This window comes from Pogona vitticeps, chromosome 1 (assembly GCF_051106095.1).
Source record: "Pogona vitticeps strain Pit_001003342236 chromosome 1, PviZW2.1, whole genome shotgun sequence".
In the NCBI taxonomy this organism is placed as follows: domain Eukaryota; kingdom Metazoa; phylum Chordata; class Lepidosauria; order Squamata; family Agamidae; genus Pogona; species Pogona vitticeps.
The window spans coordinates 197,539,764-197,561,092 of NC_135783.1; the positions used below are offsets into that span (position 1 = coordinate 197,539,764).

Genomic DNA, 21,329 nt, shown 5'->3' on the forward strand with positions numbered 1-21,329 from the left:
CTTTTCCTCCACTTCTTCTAGGTTATGTGCTATTTGCCAATCGCTGAGAGGAAAAAAAATCTTTTTATTCAGGCAGACCTTCAGCAACTAAGAGCCTAAACTCATATATGACTCTGATGTTTTAATTTTCTCCTTTAAGGCAAACTCTTATTAGTATTTTTGTGGGATGTGGCGGCGCTGCGGGCTAAACCGCAGAAGACTCTGTGCTCCAGGGTCAGAAGACCAGCAGTCGTAAGATCAAATCCACATGACAGAGTGAGCTCCCGTCGCTTGTCCCAGCTCCTGCCAACCTAGCAGTTTGAAAGCATGTAAAAATGCAAATAGATAAATAGGGACCACCTTGGTGGGAAGGTAAAACGGCATTCCGTAGTCATGCTGGCCACGTGACAATGGAAACTGTCTTCAGACAAGCTCTGGCTCTACAGCTTGAAAAACGGGATGAGCACCACCCCCTAGAGTCGGACACATGGGGAACCTTTACCTTTACCTTATTAGTATTTTAGTCAATATATTTTAAGTGTTTTAATTTTCATTGCATTTTAATAACATAATGAACTCATATTTATTCAATGTTTGTGCTGTAATTGTATTTGAATTTTGAATTTTCTGTTGGCTTTTAAAGGTATTGTACGCCATCTGGGCTCCCAATGTTATAAGAAAGATGGCATGTCAAAGGAGGAAACACTGCAAGAGTCTCAGATGCAGGCAGATAATGCAGAGTAGCTGGGTATAAGAGCTGAAAAACGTGGTGCCAGACTTCCCGTAAACCTTCAAATCCAGCGTTTGAGGGGATGGGGAAGAGCTGTGCAACTCCCGATATATCACAAAGCATTCTCCCGGCCCTCCCTCAGCTTTTTGCATGAGCTTTGGTGGGCTTTAACAGATTCCCCAAAAGATCTGGGGGTACAAACGCGCGAAAGGTGGTTATCATGTGAACAGCCAGAAGCAGACAGGTCTTCCTGTTCCACTTTCTGTCCACACTCTATGAACCGTTCTGTTTTTCTTATCCGGGATGTTGTTATTCTTGTCCACCTAGATTTACAAGCAGGTAGAAGATTTGATTTTACTTGGTTTAGGTACTTCGTGAATATAACGGCAAAAAAAAAAAAAAAGGGCACGTAATCGACGCAAGTGTTATTAATGTCAGGGTCCACAAATGAAGACTTGAGGAGAGAGATGTGAGTTGAAGTTTGAACCTCCCTGTAGCTACATGTATGTCCCTACTTCACCTTTTGAAGAGGACTGCTAATAATGAGCTAAATTGCAATCCTTCTGATAACTCCCACTGTTCTTTGAGATCAAGGAAATGTTACAGGTCTAATATTTGCTAAACTATTTCTCTTTCCTTTTTGGCTGTGTTTTAAAAGAAGAATAAAGTGTCTCTCTTTTCCTTTTATAGAGACGCAAAATATGCTTCAACCCTATTTTCTTTTTAAACATAATCCTTTAGAGGTCACCTTTTTTAAAAGTAATATCCATCATCCTTTTTTATACTAAAGATAGATGGAAGAGTGTGTCTGTGCTTAAGAAATGCTATCTAGAGGAGACAGAGGTTGCTGCTATTGAACAGCTTTTGCTGGTGCAGCAAAGTATTAATGAAGTGACAGATTTAAAATCTCAATACCGAGGAGCTTATTTGTTTTTACAGATATGAAACAGTTGCCCTTTTATACTTCAGAAGTTTCATTTTCTTTGCAGCCGTTTTGCAGGAATGCTTGACGCTTCTAAGCAGTTTTGCTTCCCTACCTTTCTACTCTCCCAGTGATGCACTGGGAGGAATGAGGGTTGTTGCTTGAAGGCCTTACTTCTGGTCAATCACAGTATTTGAAGCGATTAAAACTGAAATAGATGTGTAGAAGTAGGGGCCATTCTTGCCCAAAGTTAAGCAGTTTGTACTGCCATTAATAGCAGTTAAGGTTTATAAGTGATGGTGTGTTCTTGTTTCGGTTTCGGTATCTTTTATCTTCCCATAAAAATACTCAAGGCGTCAGGCAACTGACACAATTTAAGTCTTATGAATACAGAATTACCAAGACAAAGTGGACTGCATTCTGCTAAAAACTCATAGTGGGTATAAAGATGGCAGCAGCCAGCATTCCGTTTTAAAAGGCAGCACCCAATGGAAAGGACGAATCTTGCTTCTTTGCCAAAATGCAATCAATGACAGGACCTTTTGAGTCCCAGTTCAAAGATTCCTGGCTGATGGCTAAACAACATGTGTGGCCACCGGCCCCTATCTTTTCTACTTGCAAGTACTGTAAACCTGTATTGATCTGATCCAGGTCAGGGCAAGGAGCACCTGCAGGAGGGATTTAAACCTTTCCACTGCTCCTTATCTGCCCTCCCAGATAGGGCTAAAAATAATAATAAACAAAACAACCCCACACCATGAGCACCAAGGGAGAGGTGTGTTTTTCCTTGCTTTAGCCCCTGAGATGTGGGTGGGGTCAATGAGGGGGAGCAGGTAGAAGTTGTAAAGATGTGGAAGTGGATCTTTGCAAGGTTACCAGTAACTAAAAAAGAAAGAAAGGGAGTCCCATCCCAGTGACCTGCCCTTTAGTGAACATAGCAAGCAGGGATGGGGACTCAAGTTGTGGGACTCGCTGTCAAGTCGTACTTAAGTTGCACCCGGTGACTCGACTCTGGCTTTTTTTCAGTGACTCAGACTTGACTCGTGACTTGTAACCCATCCATCTCCTGGAGAGAGAAAAAATCCCTTGTCTTTAATAGGGACTCAGACTTGGGACTTGGTACTAAAAACGCAGACTCAGACTTGCCAACATCCCTGACAGCAAGCAAGTTAGCCCTGAAACGAGTGCAATTGAGCTGTGCTAGTCAGTGGATTCAATCAAATGGATTCATGGCCTGACTTAGTAGTGGGTAAGGCAGCATCTTGTGTTTATGTGAACCGTTAGATTGCAGAGAGGGATTTGTTTCTGGATGCATTCCGGAGACGTGGTCAAGAGGGAGGCAATGTCAGATCTGTAGGAGTTAACGGTGACATTTGCTTTCGTATTAGACTAGCAGAATTAAGTTATATATTTCTTCATTCCTGTTAAATGTACAAGCTGTATCACACTCCGAATCCTAGCTAAGTGGATTCATTATTTTTCTTCAATTAAGATTCATTAAAAGGTAGAGCCATATGGTGAGAAGAATGAGCTAGTCAATTCTGGATTCAAATCTCACTTCAGCAGCAGGCTCACTAGTGGCCCTTGTAATGCGACTGTCATGGCCTTATAGCACAATCCTAACAGGCAGGGTGGGGGTCAGACAGGAACAAACCAGAAGGATCAGCTGGATTGTTTCAACCCCTTGCTGGGGAGAAAGGTCTAGAGAGAGGGGTGGCGCAGGGTAATCTTGCCAGACCTTTCACCCATCATGTCTTTTCATTATGAATTGCTACTACTGTATATATAAAGCAGCAGTGGGGGGACCAGCTGTGCCACTTCCACATTGGCACACATCTCTGGGGAATGGAATGACTTTGGATCCATTAGAACCAGTGCCAGCTCTGAAATGCCTCTAGAACACTTCATTTTGTTTTTTTTAAGATATTTATTTATTTATTTATTTATTTATTTATTTATTTATTTATTTATTTATTTATTTATTTATTTTTGCCTTAATTCTTGACACTCGTGTTAAAAGTTAAGCAAACACTGGTGGTACGTCTCTGCCCCAAGAGAGCTCCACAGGTACAGAGAGACCCTCACATTTATTCCTCTCTAAACCTTTGCAGAAGATTCTCTTTTTCTAATGGAAGATGGCCAAGAGGCATTTTTGCCCCACCTGCTCTAGCAAGCAGTAAGTACTGCTATTCAGATTGACAGCTCCCAGAAATCCCCAGTTTCCGGGAGTTAAAATCCAAACAAAAACTTTCCCAAGATCTTGAGGGTTCTGCCTGTTGCATCATTGTTCATCTTCATTTGTTTTTAAAGTGACCCAAAGTACACTATTTAGTGTGAAATAAGCAAAATATAATTTCTGTAATAAGTAGATCTTTATTTGAGTCAGAGTGTTGCACAGTTTAAAATTATAGATATATAAACATTTAAATAAAATTCAAACAAATTGAAGTACTTAAATGGTTAGACAATCAACCAACCAATCAGTCAGTCAAAGTGAAAGCTGCTCTGAAAGCACTGGGAAGAAATAAATCACCAGGGATTGATGGAATACCGATAGAACTGTTTGAAGCCACAGAGACTGAATATGTCAAAATCCTAACCTTCTTGACAATAAATATGGAAAACCAAACAATGGCCCAGAGACTGAAAACATTCAATATAATTCCACTCCCCAAGAAGGAGATGCTAAGGAGGGCTGGATTCCAAAAAGGAACAGGCACTCAAGATTGTATTGCTAATTGAACTCCCAACCTCTGGCTCTGCAGCCAGATACCTAACTCACTGAGGTATCCAGCCTTGCAGTGTACAGTGGTGCCTTGCTTAACGACGATAATCCATTCCAGGAAAATCACTGTTAAGCGAAAACATCGTAAAGTGGAAAAAAACCATTGAAAACTCACCATCCAGCGAAGATCCTCCATAGGGCAGCCGTTTTCGCTGCCTGTCTTGAGAGGAATCCGTCCTAGAAAACAGCAGGGAGCCATTTTGTTTACCCGGTGGCCATTTTGAAACCGCCGATCAGCTGTTTTAAAATCGTTGTTTTGCAAAGAATCGGTTCCCGAAGCAGGGAACAGATCATCGCAAAGCGAAAAAAGCCCATTTAGAGCATCATTTTGTGATCGCGATTGCAATCGCAAAAAGATCGTCGTAATGCGGTTTCGTCATAATGCAGTTTTGTCGTAATGCAGGGCAATCGTAAAGCGAGGCATAACTGTATAAGGCTATTGAAATTATTATTGTGATTGCACAAGGAAAATTCACTGTTATTTCACAAACTCTCCTCATCCTTGTTCTTCCTCCGAACATCCACAGACTCTTAATTACTTTTGACACATTCACTTCAATTTTTAAAACTGCTCTTCTTTCAGTTCACAGACATGAAGCTGAGGTATTACTGTTAACATTAAAATACATACATTTCTGTCGGTTTGCAGAATCTTGACTTGGTTGGACGTTATGAGCATAGATGTTTCTGGACAGCACATTCCATTCCTAACTTCACTGTTGGACCATCTAGGATTGATGGAGTTATAAGCCAAGAGGTGGAGAACTACACATTCTCCTCCTAGCTCTATACAGAACATAACACAGAGCTGGTGGATCCAACCCAGAGATCAAACAACAGTATGCTCTTGATTCCCTGTAAACAGAGATGATAATTGTCATCAACCTTTGAATTTTAAAATTGCTTTCAACAAAAATGCTTGTTAGAGAGGGTTTCCCAAATGCACAGTGAATGTCTGGTTGTGACTTTCTTGTTTCATATTATGGATGTGGAAATAGATACCCTAATATGTACCACCAATGCACACGCTGAATGACTGCAGATTAACCAGTTACCACACAAAGAAAAATTGAGATCTGTCAGTTCCTCACTGTGAGCAGAGCTAGCCTGGGTGGCCTTGGGCAAGCTGCACAGTCCCAGGATGCCCCCACCTTTGAGTATTCTCTACCCTGACAAGGGTGGCCATAAGTTGGCAGCACATGCTGCTGCTTCTTCCTTTTTCCTTCGCTCTCCGTTTGGTCTTGAGGTGATTTCAATGTAGCATTATAAAGTGCCCACAAGATGGTGCTGTGTGCATTCACACAGTGATGGTTAAGTGGGCTTAACCTATTTCTTCCTTGTAGCATTATTGCCCTAATTTAGGAAATACGTCTTGTCTTCCTCTTCTGTTAACGAGTGGCTACTTGGACAAGACAGACATAATCATTCTATGTATGGCTCAATTTTATGAGGTGAATGCCCCTTCTCCCTTTATCTGCTTCCGTGGCTGGGCTTGTTTGAACTTTTATCTTTAGTTGTATGGAATGAAGGAATGTATAGGTGTATGAGATTTTTGAAATGGAAGGTTTTTAACACTATCGGTTTATACGTAGCCACATCTTTTGTATACCAAATACAAAACACTTTAAACACCAGTGGTCACAGGAGTATAAAATAGGTCAGTATTACAGAGCTGCTAGAGAAATGCCCTCTCTTTGAAAAATACATGCAAATCCAGAATACAGCTTACAATAAGAAATAGGTGAGAGGCATAGATGGAGATCAAGCATGAGGCTGACTTAATAATAGCAAAGAGAAGGAGGTTGCTTTCCAGAAATTGCATCTTCCTCCTTAATGGATTTTCGGGGAAGGAGAAGATGAAGAAAGTGATAGAGAAACATGGGAGGGTTACACGCAAAAGATGACAGCCAGGTAATACTATGTGAATAATGCAGGGAAACTGTACAATAAAATCTGTGTCTGGAAGCAGAGTACCATCATCATAATCAGCCCATGAAATATACGTACATTGTTCTGGGAAAATAGTACAACCTCCCATTTCAGAACATGGACTGCAAGGGCCACTTTCTCCTCTTCAGCTTGCATGGGTTCATTCCAGCCAGGGTCTTAGGAGGCACCAGAAGGTACAGAAACTACCGTGCGCGAGTGCTTTTTTAAGACCAACACAAATACCACAACCATAGTGTGGGCTTTGAAGACTTCCCCCCCCCCATGGAACCACACAGCTACCATTGTGTTTATGTTTTTATGTATTTTGAAAAATCCACAGTTTAGCCTTTCAGAGCAGCGTGTATCATTTAAAAACAAAAAACAAAACATATGATGCCTTAGAGAGAAGGATTGCACAGAGTGTTCCACCCCTTCCAGTTGTTCAGCTAACAACAGATTTGGCCTCTGTAGACTCCCCCTCCCAGTACACCACCTAAAAGTTCATATAGAATAGACTTGTGGTTCCCAACCTTGGTTAGCCCAGGTGTTCTTGGACTGCAACTCCCAGCAGCCTTCACCACTAGCAGGTCTGGTTGGGTTTTCTGGGAGTTGCAGTCTTCAGGACACCTGGGTGACCCAAAGTTGGTTGACTGACATGTTGCTCAAGCCTTTGCTGTAAGCTGATTCAGTAACCTGCGCATTTTGACCAAGGCAAGGAGCAGATCTCGGAGTTGCAGATAGTCTTGGATTTTCAGAAACAGAAGCCCACAGTTGCTTCTGCTTCCTGGTGTTACCTGCTAGTTGAAATCGAATACCTGCACTCCTGCCAGCGACTGATTCAGTCTCCAGTCGGGGATGGAGCATCCTTGCAAACCTTAGGGTCCATAACTTCAAGGCTTGCTTTTGGAGCTTTCTGTTTCTTTTACCATCCCATTGGCAAGTCAAGGCCTGCCACAGCTTGAAGTGGAGAAGCAGCACTTGGGCCCCCTTTCTGCCCTGCCTCTGAGTCCTTCTCCCAGTCCCTTGCCCCTTGCCTTACAGCTGCTCTGCTTCACCCTGCTTGCCGCCAGCACCAATCCTTCCAAAGAAGCTGTAGCCACAGCCAGCTTGTCTTGCAAAGCGCGGGCTCAACCCAGAGACATGCTGAAAGGGATACGCAAGCAAGCAAGCAAAGGGGTGCTGAAAGCAAGCATGGAGGCAAGCATCAATGGCAGTGGTCACAGTACTGCAGGAAAAGGGGTGTTGTGGGGCTGAAGCAAAGAATCAAGATGAAGCAATCACAACCACAGTTTCAAGCATCAGGGCAAGAAGGCAGATATGGGAGTTGTGGCAGCAAGGGTGAAAGCGAGGGAAGGTCCTGCTCTTGGCACCTTATGGTCTGAGATGCCATAATCATTCAGCTTAATGGTGGGGCTGACCCTATACTACCCCGTCCTGTAATCTGGGCCTTACCCTGCTGAAGAAAGTGTTCCAGAGGTCTTGAAAGCGTGAATGTTGTGCTTGTGGTTTTGTTTTTGGTCAAGCACATAACTGCATTAGTTGCTGTATCTGGAAAGCACAGAAAATTGCAAGGTCTGATTTGCCCCATAAAGTTGTATCCGTGTAGTGCAGATGAATGATGGCAAAGGAGACATTTTACAAGATTTCGAACTGTTTAAACAGAGCCATCTCCTTCCTTTGCAAAGACCCAGTGAAATGAATATGTATCTCTATACCTCTATATACTCCGAAGCAAGTAAAATTGCATTGCTCTTTGGTGGAATCATTTCCTTGGGTGAAAATATTAGAGTGGTTTATTAATAAAATTTAAAAATGAAGATATTCACAATTACTTTCTGGGCATCTGTAATGAAAATATTATTGAGTGGGTTACAGATTCCTGTGGTTATGTTTTTTTTTTTAAAGGGTTTGTTGCCCCGTGGAATTTCAACTGCTAAGTAACTACTTGTGGTATTCCCACCAAGAATTCCTACTTTTTGACATTCCCGTGTGCCACAGAGGCAAAAACCTACATCAATCCTCGTACCTTTATCTGCATAATTTCTGCCACCAGGCCTTTATTAAACCCAACTCTTCCTACTGGTTCTGCAGAAGGCTCTCAGACTCTCCTTCTCTTCAACTTCAGTGATAGGCATGGCTAGAGTTGCTAACAGCTATCATCATATTAAATATGATCTATATTATTACTTCTTCTCTTCCTCTAGCACACTAACTCCTGTGATTCCAGTTAAATGTAACAATATTAAATGAATTTGCAACGATATAAACCAAATCTTCCCACACAATTTCTTTGCATATATCCCATCCCCTCTCACGGTAGCCTTTTCCAGGCATGTTACGGGCATGGCCACTCTACACCCAGTGGTCCTGTCCTCTCCCTTGTTGTGCTCAGGATGCAAAAGAGACCGTTTTTGGAGAAAGGAGGCTGTCATATTGGCTCTACTTGTGAGCCAGAAAAATGCACATATGCACCTATGCCTTAGGCTCTGTCCGGATTCAGCAGCCTCTCCACTACAAGACTGTTGCTTTTGTGGATTGAAACCAGTGGTAGAGGCAAGCAGGGTTAACCCTTTCCCTTTGACAAATGTGGAGGGCGAAGGGATAAGGAATAATAGAAGTGAGCTTTTTCCTTCAGCTTCCCTGAACTGCTAACCATCCTCATCCGAAACCCCTAACCAATCCCTGCCCCAGCTGCTTCTCTTCTTCTCACTCATTTGCCTACTTGTACAACAGCACCTCCCACTCTCATTCTTTCAACTAATCACTGCCCATATGCAAATACATGCTCTACTGAGTATGTCATAACCATCAATCGCGTTTCATACATAACCCTGATTATTCCGTACAATAGTACTGTACCTGGAGATACAAAAAGACAAATTATTATTCATATTCATATATAAGGTTACAGGATTTCCTCTCAGCAGCCCATGGAAATAAATCACAGGATGCCTTGGTTATGAAAGCATGGTCTATTCTGCTCTTGCTTCTATGGCTTTTCTCATTCTCAGTAGATACAAGTTATTGTTGATGTGAACATGAGATTTCACTCTGCCTGATTTTTTTTCTGTTCCACTGTCATATGTTAGATTATCGTCAGAGTGAGGGTTCTCCCCCACCTTTTTTAAAAAATGTGAAATAGTACCCAGGTGATAATCAGCATTACCCGGCAATTTAGAACTAAATGCTAAAACACTTATTTCATGTTTTATTTATCAGAGCAGCTACTTAATTGTGCTATGCTACTCTGGTTGCATTTACCTACAAAATATGTGTTTGTGATGCTGGATGATTAAAAAGGTTCATTTACATAATTACCATTTGTAGTGATTTTAAAAGTTTAAGTTTGATCTTTAAAACAGATGAACTGCAAAACAGTGTATAACCCTACACGGCTTTTTGAGATGGGGAAGAGAGGGGCTTGCATGCATCTGTTTAAAGAGCCCTCCTCTGTTATGCAGCTATACACATTCTTCCCATGAAATTCAGTGCAACTGTCTCTTGGTTGGGAAAAGCACTTATTATCGTGCTTCTGTTGCAGGATTTCTTTTGTCTACCATCCTGTAAACTTCTCACATTGTGAAGTCTCCAGCAAGGAATGGGAATTTTCCATATGCTTTTTAAGTTGAGTTGCCACTTCTATGTTCTGAATTGATAACTCTTAAGCCTTAAGGCATGAGTGCTTTTTGTTCATTGCTCCTGGTCAGGTAAGCAGCTGGCAAAGGGTCATTTTTCTCTCTGCCTCTCTCCAAACTAATTATATAGTACTATAACTCAGAGGTATACCTATAAAATGGAAAGCAGTTGTTTTCAATGACTGGAGTCTCATTGGAGAGTATGAGGCATTTGAGCAGCTGAAAACAAGTTTCCAAAAAGGGTGTAGAAAGTTTATCCAGAAAATAAAGACAAGGAGTCTGTACTGAATGCAGAAGAAAAGGGAAGGCTAACGAAAGGAGTTTGACAGTTGTGGAGTCCAGTGGAATGAGCAGAGAAAGATTTTGTCGGCTGAGTTCTTAGATTGGAAAGGTCTGAGGTCTGGAAGAGGAAACTAGAAGGAAACCTGCGATAATCAAAGAAGGCTACAGTGAATATGGACTAGGAGTTTAGACAAGAGAATGGGCAAATTCATGAAATGTGGGCAAGAGAAGTAATGTGGTAACTGAGTCAATGTTTTGGTGTAAGGAGACTTGGAAGCTGATTGAATGGTAGTATTTCAGTTCTGTCGGTGTAGATGTATTGAACAGACAATATAGTACTTGAAATGGAGCCAAGTGCAGTTTATAGGTGTCATTGAAAGCCACGGGATTTAATAAAGTCAGTGAGAGAAAGAATGAGAGAATTGGAGAAGTAGTAAAGAGTCACAGAACCTTTAGATATCAAGGGAGCGAAGGAGGGGAATGTGGCTGATTATAGGAAAGGGAATAGAGAAGGAGAAGGAACCAAGCAAACGCTGTTTGGTGTTGTAACAAAGACAGTTTCATTGGAGTATAGGGGACAGAAGGCAGATTGATAAAGAGGATCCTGGCTGAGCACAGCCCCAGTCATACAAACAGATGAGCCAGACAAGGAGAACGTGGAAGCAAAGTCAGAGAACAAAGTTGGGATCCGGGCGGGGGGAACAGTCCTACCAGACAAACCAAAGTCTAACACAATGAGGTTATTATAAAAGTCCAGGGTCTAAGTAGTCTAGCTCTAAGCAAATAGTAAGGGAGGTTTCAAGAGGTGAATTCAATGAAAGTCCAAGGTTAGGCACTGTCACATCAGCCGCAGCAAAGATCATAACATTCAAGGAATACAAAAACAGCAGGCAGGTTCTAGAGCCCAGGAGAAACATTATTTTCAATTATTTTGCTTTCTTCTAGGGTGGATAAAAATCCATGATTAAAAAAAAACCAAATTGATTTAAACCATGGTTTAAATTTCTTTTAAAAAATCAGTTTTTATTTAAATTCTCAAAAAAATCTAAGTTTTAAAATTTAAATCATGTTTTAAATTGTCATTTAAATCAAATCCACCTTGCTTTCTTCAGACTGTTCTGCTGTGGCAGGTGTGAGAAGAATGGAGGTGCAAGATATGCTCCAACAGTTTGGAATCAGAGGTAAGATGCAAGATTGGACAATACTTGGATGAGGAATCAACCAAAACTTGTTTTCAGGAATATGAGATGTAGTGGCTGTTACTACTAGGCATTAGAGGAGACAGAGGGGAAAGCTGGACTGATGGTGATCTAGTTGGGGTGGAAAAATAATAGTATAGATAAGATTGACAGTCTTGCCAGGAAATCTTGGAAGGAAGAAGGGATTGAAGGGGTGGAGGCCAAAAAAATGACTGAAGGAAGGAAGAGGATTATGGCAGATTAGCATTACTTTATCATTGAAGAAAATGATTCTGTGGTTAGAATATTCTCAATCTGAGAATGTGTATTTAAACAACCAAAGGAAGAAGCAAGTCAGGCTTGGGATGAAGTGTGCAATAACATGTTGAGAGAAAAGTGGGACAAAGAGATAAGGAGATAGGGAGGATTGAAGGTGGAAAAATGGGATCTACAGCGGTGCTACCCGACTAGATATTGCCAAAGGCCTCCAGATGCTATAATTCCTATCCATCCCAGCTGATACTAACAACGGTGGGGTGTCATGAGAATTGACGTCTAGAACATCTGGAGGACAACAGGGTGAGCAAAGCTCCTCTTAGAGAGTGATGAAAGGTGACAGATGAAATAAAGAGAGCATTTCAAGACAGCTGTCACTGCAGGTCACAGTTGGAGCAGGGAGGGCATATTGAAAGTGACCATGTGATGGTCAGAAATAAGGAGGAGTCCATTGTTGAGACACTACAGAAAAATTATTAGAGTACCTCTCCACCCCATTTCCCTTCTGCCCCATCCAGGCTCCTCTGCGCCCCATTTCCTTTCCGTCCCATCCAGGCTGCTCTCCACCCTATTTCTTTTCCACCCCATTTCCCTACTGCCCCATCCAGGGTTCTCTCCACCCCATTTGCTTTCCGCCCCATTCAGGGTCCTCTCCACTACATTTCCTTTCTGCCCCACCCAGGCTCCTCTCCACCCCATTTCCTTTCCGTCCCATCCAGGCTGCTTTCCACCAAACTTCTTTTCCAGCCCATCCAGGCTCCTCTCCACCCGATTTCCTTTCCGCCCTATTAGGGAGCAAGCTAGGTAGGTGGGGGCTCATCAGCCTTGCAAGGAGAAGGAAAACTCTCCACTCCCCTGTGGCTATATCCACTCATGGAAAAGGTTTCAGGAGTTAACCTCGAGGCAAAATCCGGAGCCAGAGTCCCGGAGGCAGTTCCTGTCGTTCTGTCAACTCCTGCGACATCGCTGGAACCAGTTGTATTGGCTCTTGCCTTTTCCATTGGACTATTTCAGCAACATGGAGAGGGGGGATTTGCTGCCTGGGTAACAGCCTATCCTCCATATTATTTTACCCAGGCTTCGTGCTCTGGAGAGGACACACCAGCTCCTCCATACAGAGCACATTACCTTAGTCTCTCGAGACTGAAGGATGCCTAAGAAGACTCAAGATTTGAGGAATGGTCATGACACTGAGTGGTGGCATCAGTTTAAAGTTACAAGCCAAAGAATGAGCTCAGAGAGAATTGGCTAGAATGAGCTGAGTCAGTGAACGGTCATCCTTGAATGCAGATGGCATCAAGGAGCAACATGGGGACAGTTAACAAGGATGAACAAAGGCGAACTATGTGTTGAAGGGGTGTATTGCAGCACATCAAAGCATGACAGAATACAAAAGTACGGAATAAACTGGGAACTTAGAGGAGCAGTTGGAGGCTGGTATCTGCAGGATTTGGCAAGGGGGGTTGAATTCCATCATCACTAGAGTAGGGTAGACCAAAAGAAGAAGATTCCTCAGAATGAGAGGTTGATGTTGGTGGTGTTATCAGGAGTGGTGGTATCCAAAGTCGTGAGGCTGAAGAGAGGACATCTGAGGAAGAGGCCAGGAAATTCGAATTTGACTGTTTTTGGAGTGAGGGAGCAGCAGTTCTAGAAGCAGTGGAAGGAGGCAAGGGAAGACGTAGTGGCTGAGGATGAGGATCAGAAAGAAAGGATTGGTGGGTGTCAGGATTCTAGAGGAAACAAGCTGTGAGGTAGAGAAAATAAGAGGAGGGTGTGCTGATTAAAAGCCTTCGTGTTCACGCAAGAAGGAAATGAGCAGTAGGGCAGAGAGTAAACATTTTAAGAGTTACCTCAAGAGATGAAAGTGTTGGGTGTCACGTGAGCATTGCATGGTCTCAGTTTGCAAGATCAGTAGCCCATAAGGGGACTTGACTATATTTTCACATTTTTGGGGGGAGGATACTTTTGTCTAGCTATTTCAGAGCAGCATATAACTGATGTTTTTATTTTCCGGCCATGTGCTGTGCATTTTCATGATAGCAGAAAAAATAAAGTCAATGTGTCACTATTTTAATTTTTAAAACATCCTCCGATAATAAACCTCCATGAACATATTCGCTAAGAACGCAGCTCTGTCACTGGGAGAAACCCAGAACTAATTTTAACGATCAGATTGTTTGGGAAAACGATTCTTCATTCTGCATGGTTTGGAGCTATATTCTGTAGAGCCGTTTCATAATCATTTGTCTTTGTTGGAATTTGATCACAGTAGCATGATTCCATGCATTGATAATGAAGCCGTAAGGATGCCTATTTCTCAGGCATAAATCCACCTCAAAGACCTACTTTGATAGTGCTCTCTCTCTCTCTCTCTCTCTCTCTCTGTGTGTGTGTGTGTGTGTGTGTGTGTGTGTACACTCACGCGCTTGCGCTTCAGTACAAATGAGTGTGTAGGACTGAAATTGCTCTGCTTTCTTTACAAATGGTTCACTGTGCTTGTCCTTCCCTAAAACGCTGCCAGCGTGTAAAGGATTTTCAATGAGCAGTGCAAATAAGCCAGCAGTGGAAAAGGTTTGAAGCTGTACTAGCAGAACAGTTTACTCTCACACAGATGGTTAGGGCTGGAGAGCCAAGTCTTTATAGAATCTGTCATACCTTTTCTTGGTCACATCTTGGAAGTTTGGTATTTCTATCCAGATTTTTTTAAAAAACAACAACAACAACCTGGATATTTATTACTACTGTAATGTGGAGTGGACTTCCTGGCAGAGGTGAGCTGCTGTTTGTTTATTTATTTATTTATATAAAAATACATAGAGATTTTCTAAGGTACATTCTCACACATTTGAAGTCTTTTGTTTGTGGAAGTGAAATTTGGTCTTCAGTTAACACCAACAGAGCTGGCCCAAAGGCTAGTAGAAGCATGGCAAAACAGGTTAGATGATGATGGTGGTGGTGATTATGTTTGCACTCTGAACATAATTTCATAAAATGAGTTAAATCTCTCTTGTTTCCTGTTATGTGATTTGCAAAAAAAGAGAGGCTGATCTAACATTGATCATTTTGGTTATCTAGGGACACATTGATTGAAATGACGTAACTTGGTGATGATTAATTACTTAGGCTAATTAATTATCAGTGTGATTTTATACTTGTGATCCAAGAAGCTATCTGTAGGACTTTAAATTCTAGTAGCAGAAAGCTTTACTAGAGGAAAATTCATGTACAGGAGATAAATGGCAAACATGCCTTGCAACTAATAAAATAAAAGCAAGAGATTACATACTGGAGTGATACGATTCGGACTTTGTGATTATTAAATGCTATGACCTGTCAAACACAGAACAGTCTCCAGTAATTCATTTGCAATGACAGCTTGTTTTATGATAGGCATAAAATTACTGTCACTACTGTCTAACCATACTTTAATTAAATATGACATTTTTAGTGCAGCAAATCTTTACTTAAGGCATAAAAATGTTGCTGAAACAAATCTGTGGAGTTCATATCATTATCCCCTTCAGGAACAAAAAGGATTAAGTTGTTTATACCTGTCTAAAAAGTTCTAGCCAATCATTTCCTTGTGAAAATTATTCATTAAACCTTGCTTATCTTAGTTGTGATGTGCATCATTTTAGTTATATGCTTTAAGGTTTAAGTAGCATTCTCCTGCTTATAAACCTAGAATTTCTATTTACGTAATGAACCTTGAGAAATTTTAAGCACTTTTCATGAGAAACTAACCCATGCTCTGCTGTTTGCCAGTACATTTATTCATAAAGCAGGTTTTTTAAAAATGTTTTCCAACCATAGAGTTACAGATAATAATATGTTTGTTTGACAGAAGATTTGAGAATTTCGATTAAATGACATTACACGCCAAGCATGGCTAACCAGGGGAGCAAACCTGTTTGTATTAGCCAATCAGTCTTTGCAAGTCCCAGGGCCACTATCTTGCTAGAAGCCACTGTGTGCTTTTGAAAGCATGAAATTAGTTTTATACTGAGCACATGGTTTCTCATTTAGCAGTTCTTTTTAAGGAAATGGTCAATTTACGGTTCACTGCTGGGATTTTGGTCTTCAGTCAAAGCTGATGGCTTTTGCTAAGGTGTCCACAAGAGATAAAAGCTAAAAATATAGAAATGGAAGAGAAGAAAGAACATACACACTAATTAGAACGAAGAGAACAGAATTGTTCCCATCAGTACTATCTATTCACCATTTTCTTCTGAACATCACCTGTGGATAGGAGTATTTTCCTCCTTTCTTTTTTCTCCTGTTTCTGAACTAGAGTTTTTGGGGGGGGGGGTTGTGAACAAAACAAAACTTGGAAACAACTTTAATCACAAGTAGTGTCCTTTACTGAGCCGTTTGAGCTTTTCTTGTCAGCAGCTTGCAAGAACTGATTCATTCATCCATCCTTTCTCAATCTTGGTTTGTCAGAGGATCAAAGTTCAGTTTACTTTCATTGGATCTGGATCCAGTGGCATGTTTTGTGCATGCAGTTTTTAGTAGTATGGATTCAACTGGTCCAGTGCTACAATCCAGCACCTCACTTATTATCGTCATGTTGCATTGTACTCAGAGGAACTTGTTTCTGAATAGAGGCATGGGATTGCACTGTAAGACTGCAGTCATTAGCAGACCAAATAGGGAACAAGGTCCATTTAACCCAATGGTAATTTTTTCTGTGCAAATATGAACATGATTAGGTTTGACTCTTCTGTGCATTCAGATGGGAACATTTGCCACTGAACTCAGCAGAATCTGCAGCCAACAAGTAAAAACTGCCTGTAAGAAATTTACTTTGAAGAGGTCCATGCCCTTCTTAACTGAATTGTAGGATAGCTGCTGTTTCCCAGTAGAGTTGCGTAGAATAGTGTTGTAGATTAAGACAAGGCAAAGCAATGTAGACATGAATATTTCATAATTGTTTTCCTTCCTCTGTACTACAAACAGTATTGAGGGTTGAAAGAACATTCTGCACATTCTGGCTGACATTCAGGAATAAGTTTTAATTAAAGTAGGCCAATTGAATGTGTGGGATTTGGGTAAGTCAGCATCTATGTGAAGTCCATTGATTCAATGGGCCTACTCTGGTTGCAGCTTACTACTGGGTTTCAGCCATTGTACATTTACTTAGAAGCAAATAATGAACATAGTGAGGAGACTAGCACATCTATTCATTTTCCCCCCATGATAGTTATTGTAAATCACTAGATTGTTCTAATTTAGTGGTGGCCCCTGAGGAAAATTCTCCATTGGCTGAACACAGTTCCATATTAAAAGAAGGAAAATACATGAACACCTGTTGAGTGGAGCCTTTTTTAATCTGTCTCATAAGAAGGTGACATGCAGCACATGAGTTGGGATTAGCTACCACTCTCTGCCTGTCGTGTGCATGCTGTCAGTTGCACAGCTGCTGTCTGAATATGTGACATGGTCCTTACAGAGTGGTAAAAGGTTCCAACAAATGAACTGATTTTCTGTTCTCTTTGTACATTTCACACAAATATATTTCTTTTCAAATGAAACCCTTGGTAAGAATGCCTGTTATCAGAGATTGTATCATGACTTTTCCGCCACACATAAATTGTACTGTTGTGCTGTTTTGTCTTCTTGGTGGTTGCTATTAAACAAGGACTTTCTCTGCAGTGATGATGCACATCAAAAAACTGTTGGGGTCAGCCTGAAATATCTTCTAAGTGAAACAGCTCTGTCATTCTATGGACAATGATGAGTTATATGGGTGAGGTACAGTCCTTTTCAGGAAGTCATAGAACTCTTTCATCAGCATATTTGTGCCCTTGTGAGGGTGATGTAACTGGACAGCACCGTAAATCATTGAATTTTCCTGCCATAAGAGGCAAAATAGACTGACTCTCCTGTAAGGGAGCTGACCGGCACTGATCAATTGAAGAATGGTCTTCCATTATTTTTTATGATGTGGAGTTATCTTTTATTACTAGAGGAATCCCTTCAAATAAGAGATGGTTGGTACCTTTCTGGGCTATGCAGGGTGCCAAAATGCTTCTCTTACAGGTGGTTCAATTTGGATTTGCTCTTAAAAATCAGTGAATGCTTCAGTAGTTCTCTGATGAGGAACGTCAGCACTAACACTTGGGGGGGGGCAAAGTGTCACATATCAGCTACAAATTGCCAAGTGTTTTTCTATGAAAGGCAATATTCTTTGCCAGTCTTGTTCTTTTGCCTTGTTATCATAAGTGCATGTTTGATAAGCAGTGAGCTGTCAGGTTATTTGTTTAAATCTTGCCCTAGAGCTAAGTTGTCTTCATTTGCTGGTACGCTACATTCACTCTTTCACTTTTGTAACAATAATTTTCTTTCGGGGACTGATAATTTGATTGTTTTCCTGAGAAGTGTTTTTCAGATGTTCAGAAGAATTTGAAAATATTCTTCAAATTTATGTAGCAATTTCTTGGAAAGCTTATGGCTAATGATCATTTTTTGTTGAACCTTAGATAGCCACTTTTTAATAGAGATATTAAATAGACATTGCAATGGAATAGGAATCATGTGTTACCTATACACAGCGATTTGCCATAGCCAAGATCCAACAGTCTACTTTGATATCCTTTGGAAGCGGATTTCCTCCCCTACCCCCTTCCTGTTACAGCCCTGCATGGTGCCAAGAAACCTGCTCCATAGGATTTTCAAGCCCTCTCTACTAGGTGCTTAGGATGTACAGATGCTGCAGAGGGGGTTGTCGATTCTAGTGTGAATTGTGTGGTTCAATTCAATTATGCCATTGGATTTTGGCTAGCATTTCCTTTGTTTCTCAGGAGTTTTTTGTTTTTTTTAAAAAACAACAACAAAAAACCACAAAAAGCATCCTCAGGAACAGTGTGACACGTGGAGTACTCAGTTCTTTGTATTCCAGTACTTTCTCTCAGATCCACCCAGCCCTGAGAGAAATGTTCTCCTTGAGTTGAGAAAAATAACCAGAGATGATTTTGCATAGAAAGATAAGAAGGTTGTCTGTGTATGTGTTTACACTTGTGTACCCCATTCTTTCACATGTTAAGGCTGCCATTTCTTTGCTTATTTTTAAGTTTGAAGAATGTTATATGTGGCTACATGAAATTATCTATTATTTATCATGTCCCTAAAGGATTATGCTTGCGGAGTAATACAATAATTCTACACAGGAATGACATAGAAAACTCCATTTTATACTAGATGAAGAATTTAAGATAGACATTTCAACCTTCTTGCTTAACCACGCTGGAAACTTGCAAATTGCTTTCATGAACCTACAGCTGAGTCAGATGCATGTTTACTGATCTTACTGGGGCTGTCCTAAATAACTGTGCATAGGATTGCAGCCTCAGTCAGCATTGCATTCATTGTTTATCTTTGATTTCTGCCCAAATCTGTCAGTACAGCATATCACCTGAGGTTGGGATTCTTGCCAATCCAATTTGAGAAATTCATTTTCATATTCAATTATTTGCTTTAGAATGAAAGGTCACCACATGCTCTCATGTGCATAGAGGGGCCTTCCTCTGTAGCTGAGCACACACTTTTTTCAGTTATAATGATGATGATGATGGGCTGTCAAGTCAATTCTGACTTAAAGGTTTCCTAGGGACAGAGTAATCAAAAGTGGTTTACCATTCACTTCTTCTAAGGGTGCTCTGAGATTGTGCAGCTGGTTTTTCTTTCACCAGGCAAGTGGGGAATCTTAGCTTCCAGATGTTCCATTTCACTCAGCTATCCAGCCAGCTTCCATACCCAAGGGCTTAAGGCCAAGTCTCTGGATAAAAGATCTCAACACGTACACAAAGAGACTTCTTTGCTCATCAGACTAGACACTGCAGCGTTGGATATATTACTGTTCCGGATTAATACGTGTTTGTACTTTGCCTGCGCTGAGATCCCACTGATGTTATAATTATTGAAGCTGCATTAATAATTGCTACTGTGGTTGCATATTTCCCTCACAAACGTAAGGTATCAGAGATTAAACTATTGGAAGAATGTGGTGAGAAAACATTGACATAATAGTCCAGTCATAGTGAGGCTACATAAGGCTCACTGTAATTGCACTGTTTCTGGTTCAACATAGGTTTAGGTGTATCACACAGAAGATGTACAGACATGCCCCCCCCAGCCCACATGTAGCAAATGGTGGGAAGTGTAGACTGGTTTTGTTGCCCCCGTTCCCTTGGAACATCTTCTAGCCATGCTGCCAGCAACTGTATATTCAGTGCTCTTGAAGAAAAACCCTACAGGCATTCTGCTCCTCCAGGCATTTAAGAAGTCATATGAACAAAGCCCTTCGTTATTAAAGCCTAAAGTGTGGCTACTGGAAGGGATGTGGTCAGCCGATGCATCAGGAGACTTGGTTCCCCCTGTCTCCCATTTGCAGTTTTAGAACTGCAGAGCTGGAAGAGATTCTCTGGATCATCGGGTCCAGCTCCTGTCAGGGAGGCACGGCGGGGGGGGGGAATCAAACTCTCAACCTCTGGCTCCGCAGCCAGATACCTAAACCGCTATAGCGATCGCAAAAAAACTCATCATAAAGCGATTTCATTGTCAAGCGGGGTTGTCGTCAAGCGGGGCACCACTGTATTTATTTACACAGACGTTGTGAGTATTCTTATAAGACAGGTGTTCAAGTATTTTCATTTTCAGAATTTTGAGGCAAATAAAGTTTTGATATACTATACCAGAAGCCACTGGCTTTGATATACTATACCAGAAGTCTTAAGTTCACTAGGGCTTATTCCTAGGTTACTGTGCATAGCATCACAGCTTAAGTAAAACTTTCAGTTTTTTTCTGCTGGAAAAAAAAATCAGTTTAACAAAATTGCATCAGTACCTTTGAGCCCTTATTTAATAAATTTCATTGGGTAGTGATCTGTATATACAAGGAATATGGCTAAGAGACTATAAATTGATTGAAGGTCAGTGTCTCTCTAAAAATCATTGACTTGCTTGAAGTTAATTTTATAGATTTCAACAGCAGTTAATATGTCAACAAGCGTAACGGCACAAGAATTGACCAAGTTTCTTCATACTGGTTTATTGGCTAATGATTCAGTCTGTTGCATTTTATTTCTATGAATATATTCCCTCGCAGAGGAAGATCATGTGAGCAGTTCAGAGGCACTTTGTGTTTAAGGTCTGAAGACATGGAAGTAAGTCATTCGGGTACATGGCCATAACTCTTACCAGGAGTATGTTGAGGCAAGGGGCAACAGTACTGATTTTTTAGAAACAAAAAGACAACAAAGCAGGGGTGGGGGAAGTTGTCAACAATAGTTTCTCTTTGTTAATCCTCCTGTAGAGTTGAGGCAGGGTTGCTGCCTTTTATGAAGATGATATACAGGGTGACAGAACAAGTTTACTTTTGTTTAAATTAGTTTTAAACTAAATGAATTTAATGGAATCTTTTTGTTTAATTTTCAACATTATTAAAGCGAGCATCCTATGTATGGATCTACTGTCTTGCAAAAGTAGTGAGAGAAAGGACAAGGACCCAAAAGGTGATACATAATTTCAGAAGGGAAGGAGTTGCCAAATAATCTGTGTTTCCTGAGTATAAACCAGTGGTGGTGAACCTACGGCACGCGTGCCACAGCTGGCA

General features: G+C 41.1%; 1 protein-coding gene across 10 annotated transcripts in view; it reads left to right on the plus strand.

Annotated features, from left to right (window-relative positions):
• The window catches only part of ZNF385B (zinc finger protein 385B), a 302,949-nt gene that overhangs the window by 39,009 nt on the left and 242,611 nt on the right, over positions 1-21,329 (plus strand). For 6 of the 10 annotated variants that reach the window (XM_078393837.1, XM_078393842.1, XM_078393823.1 and 3 more), the window contains one exon: positions 11,375-11,443. The exons of 3 other annotated variants lie outside the window; for them this stretch is intronic. In XM_078393837.1, coding sequence (XP_078249963.1) covers positions 11,375-11,443 — 69 coding nt within the window. Of the gene's footprint in view, positions 1-11,374; positions 14,488-21,329 lie in introns of those variants that run through there. One more of the 10 variants, XM_072980863.2, reaches the window with a different exon arrangement.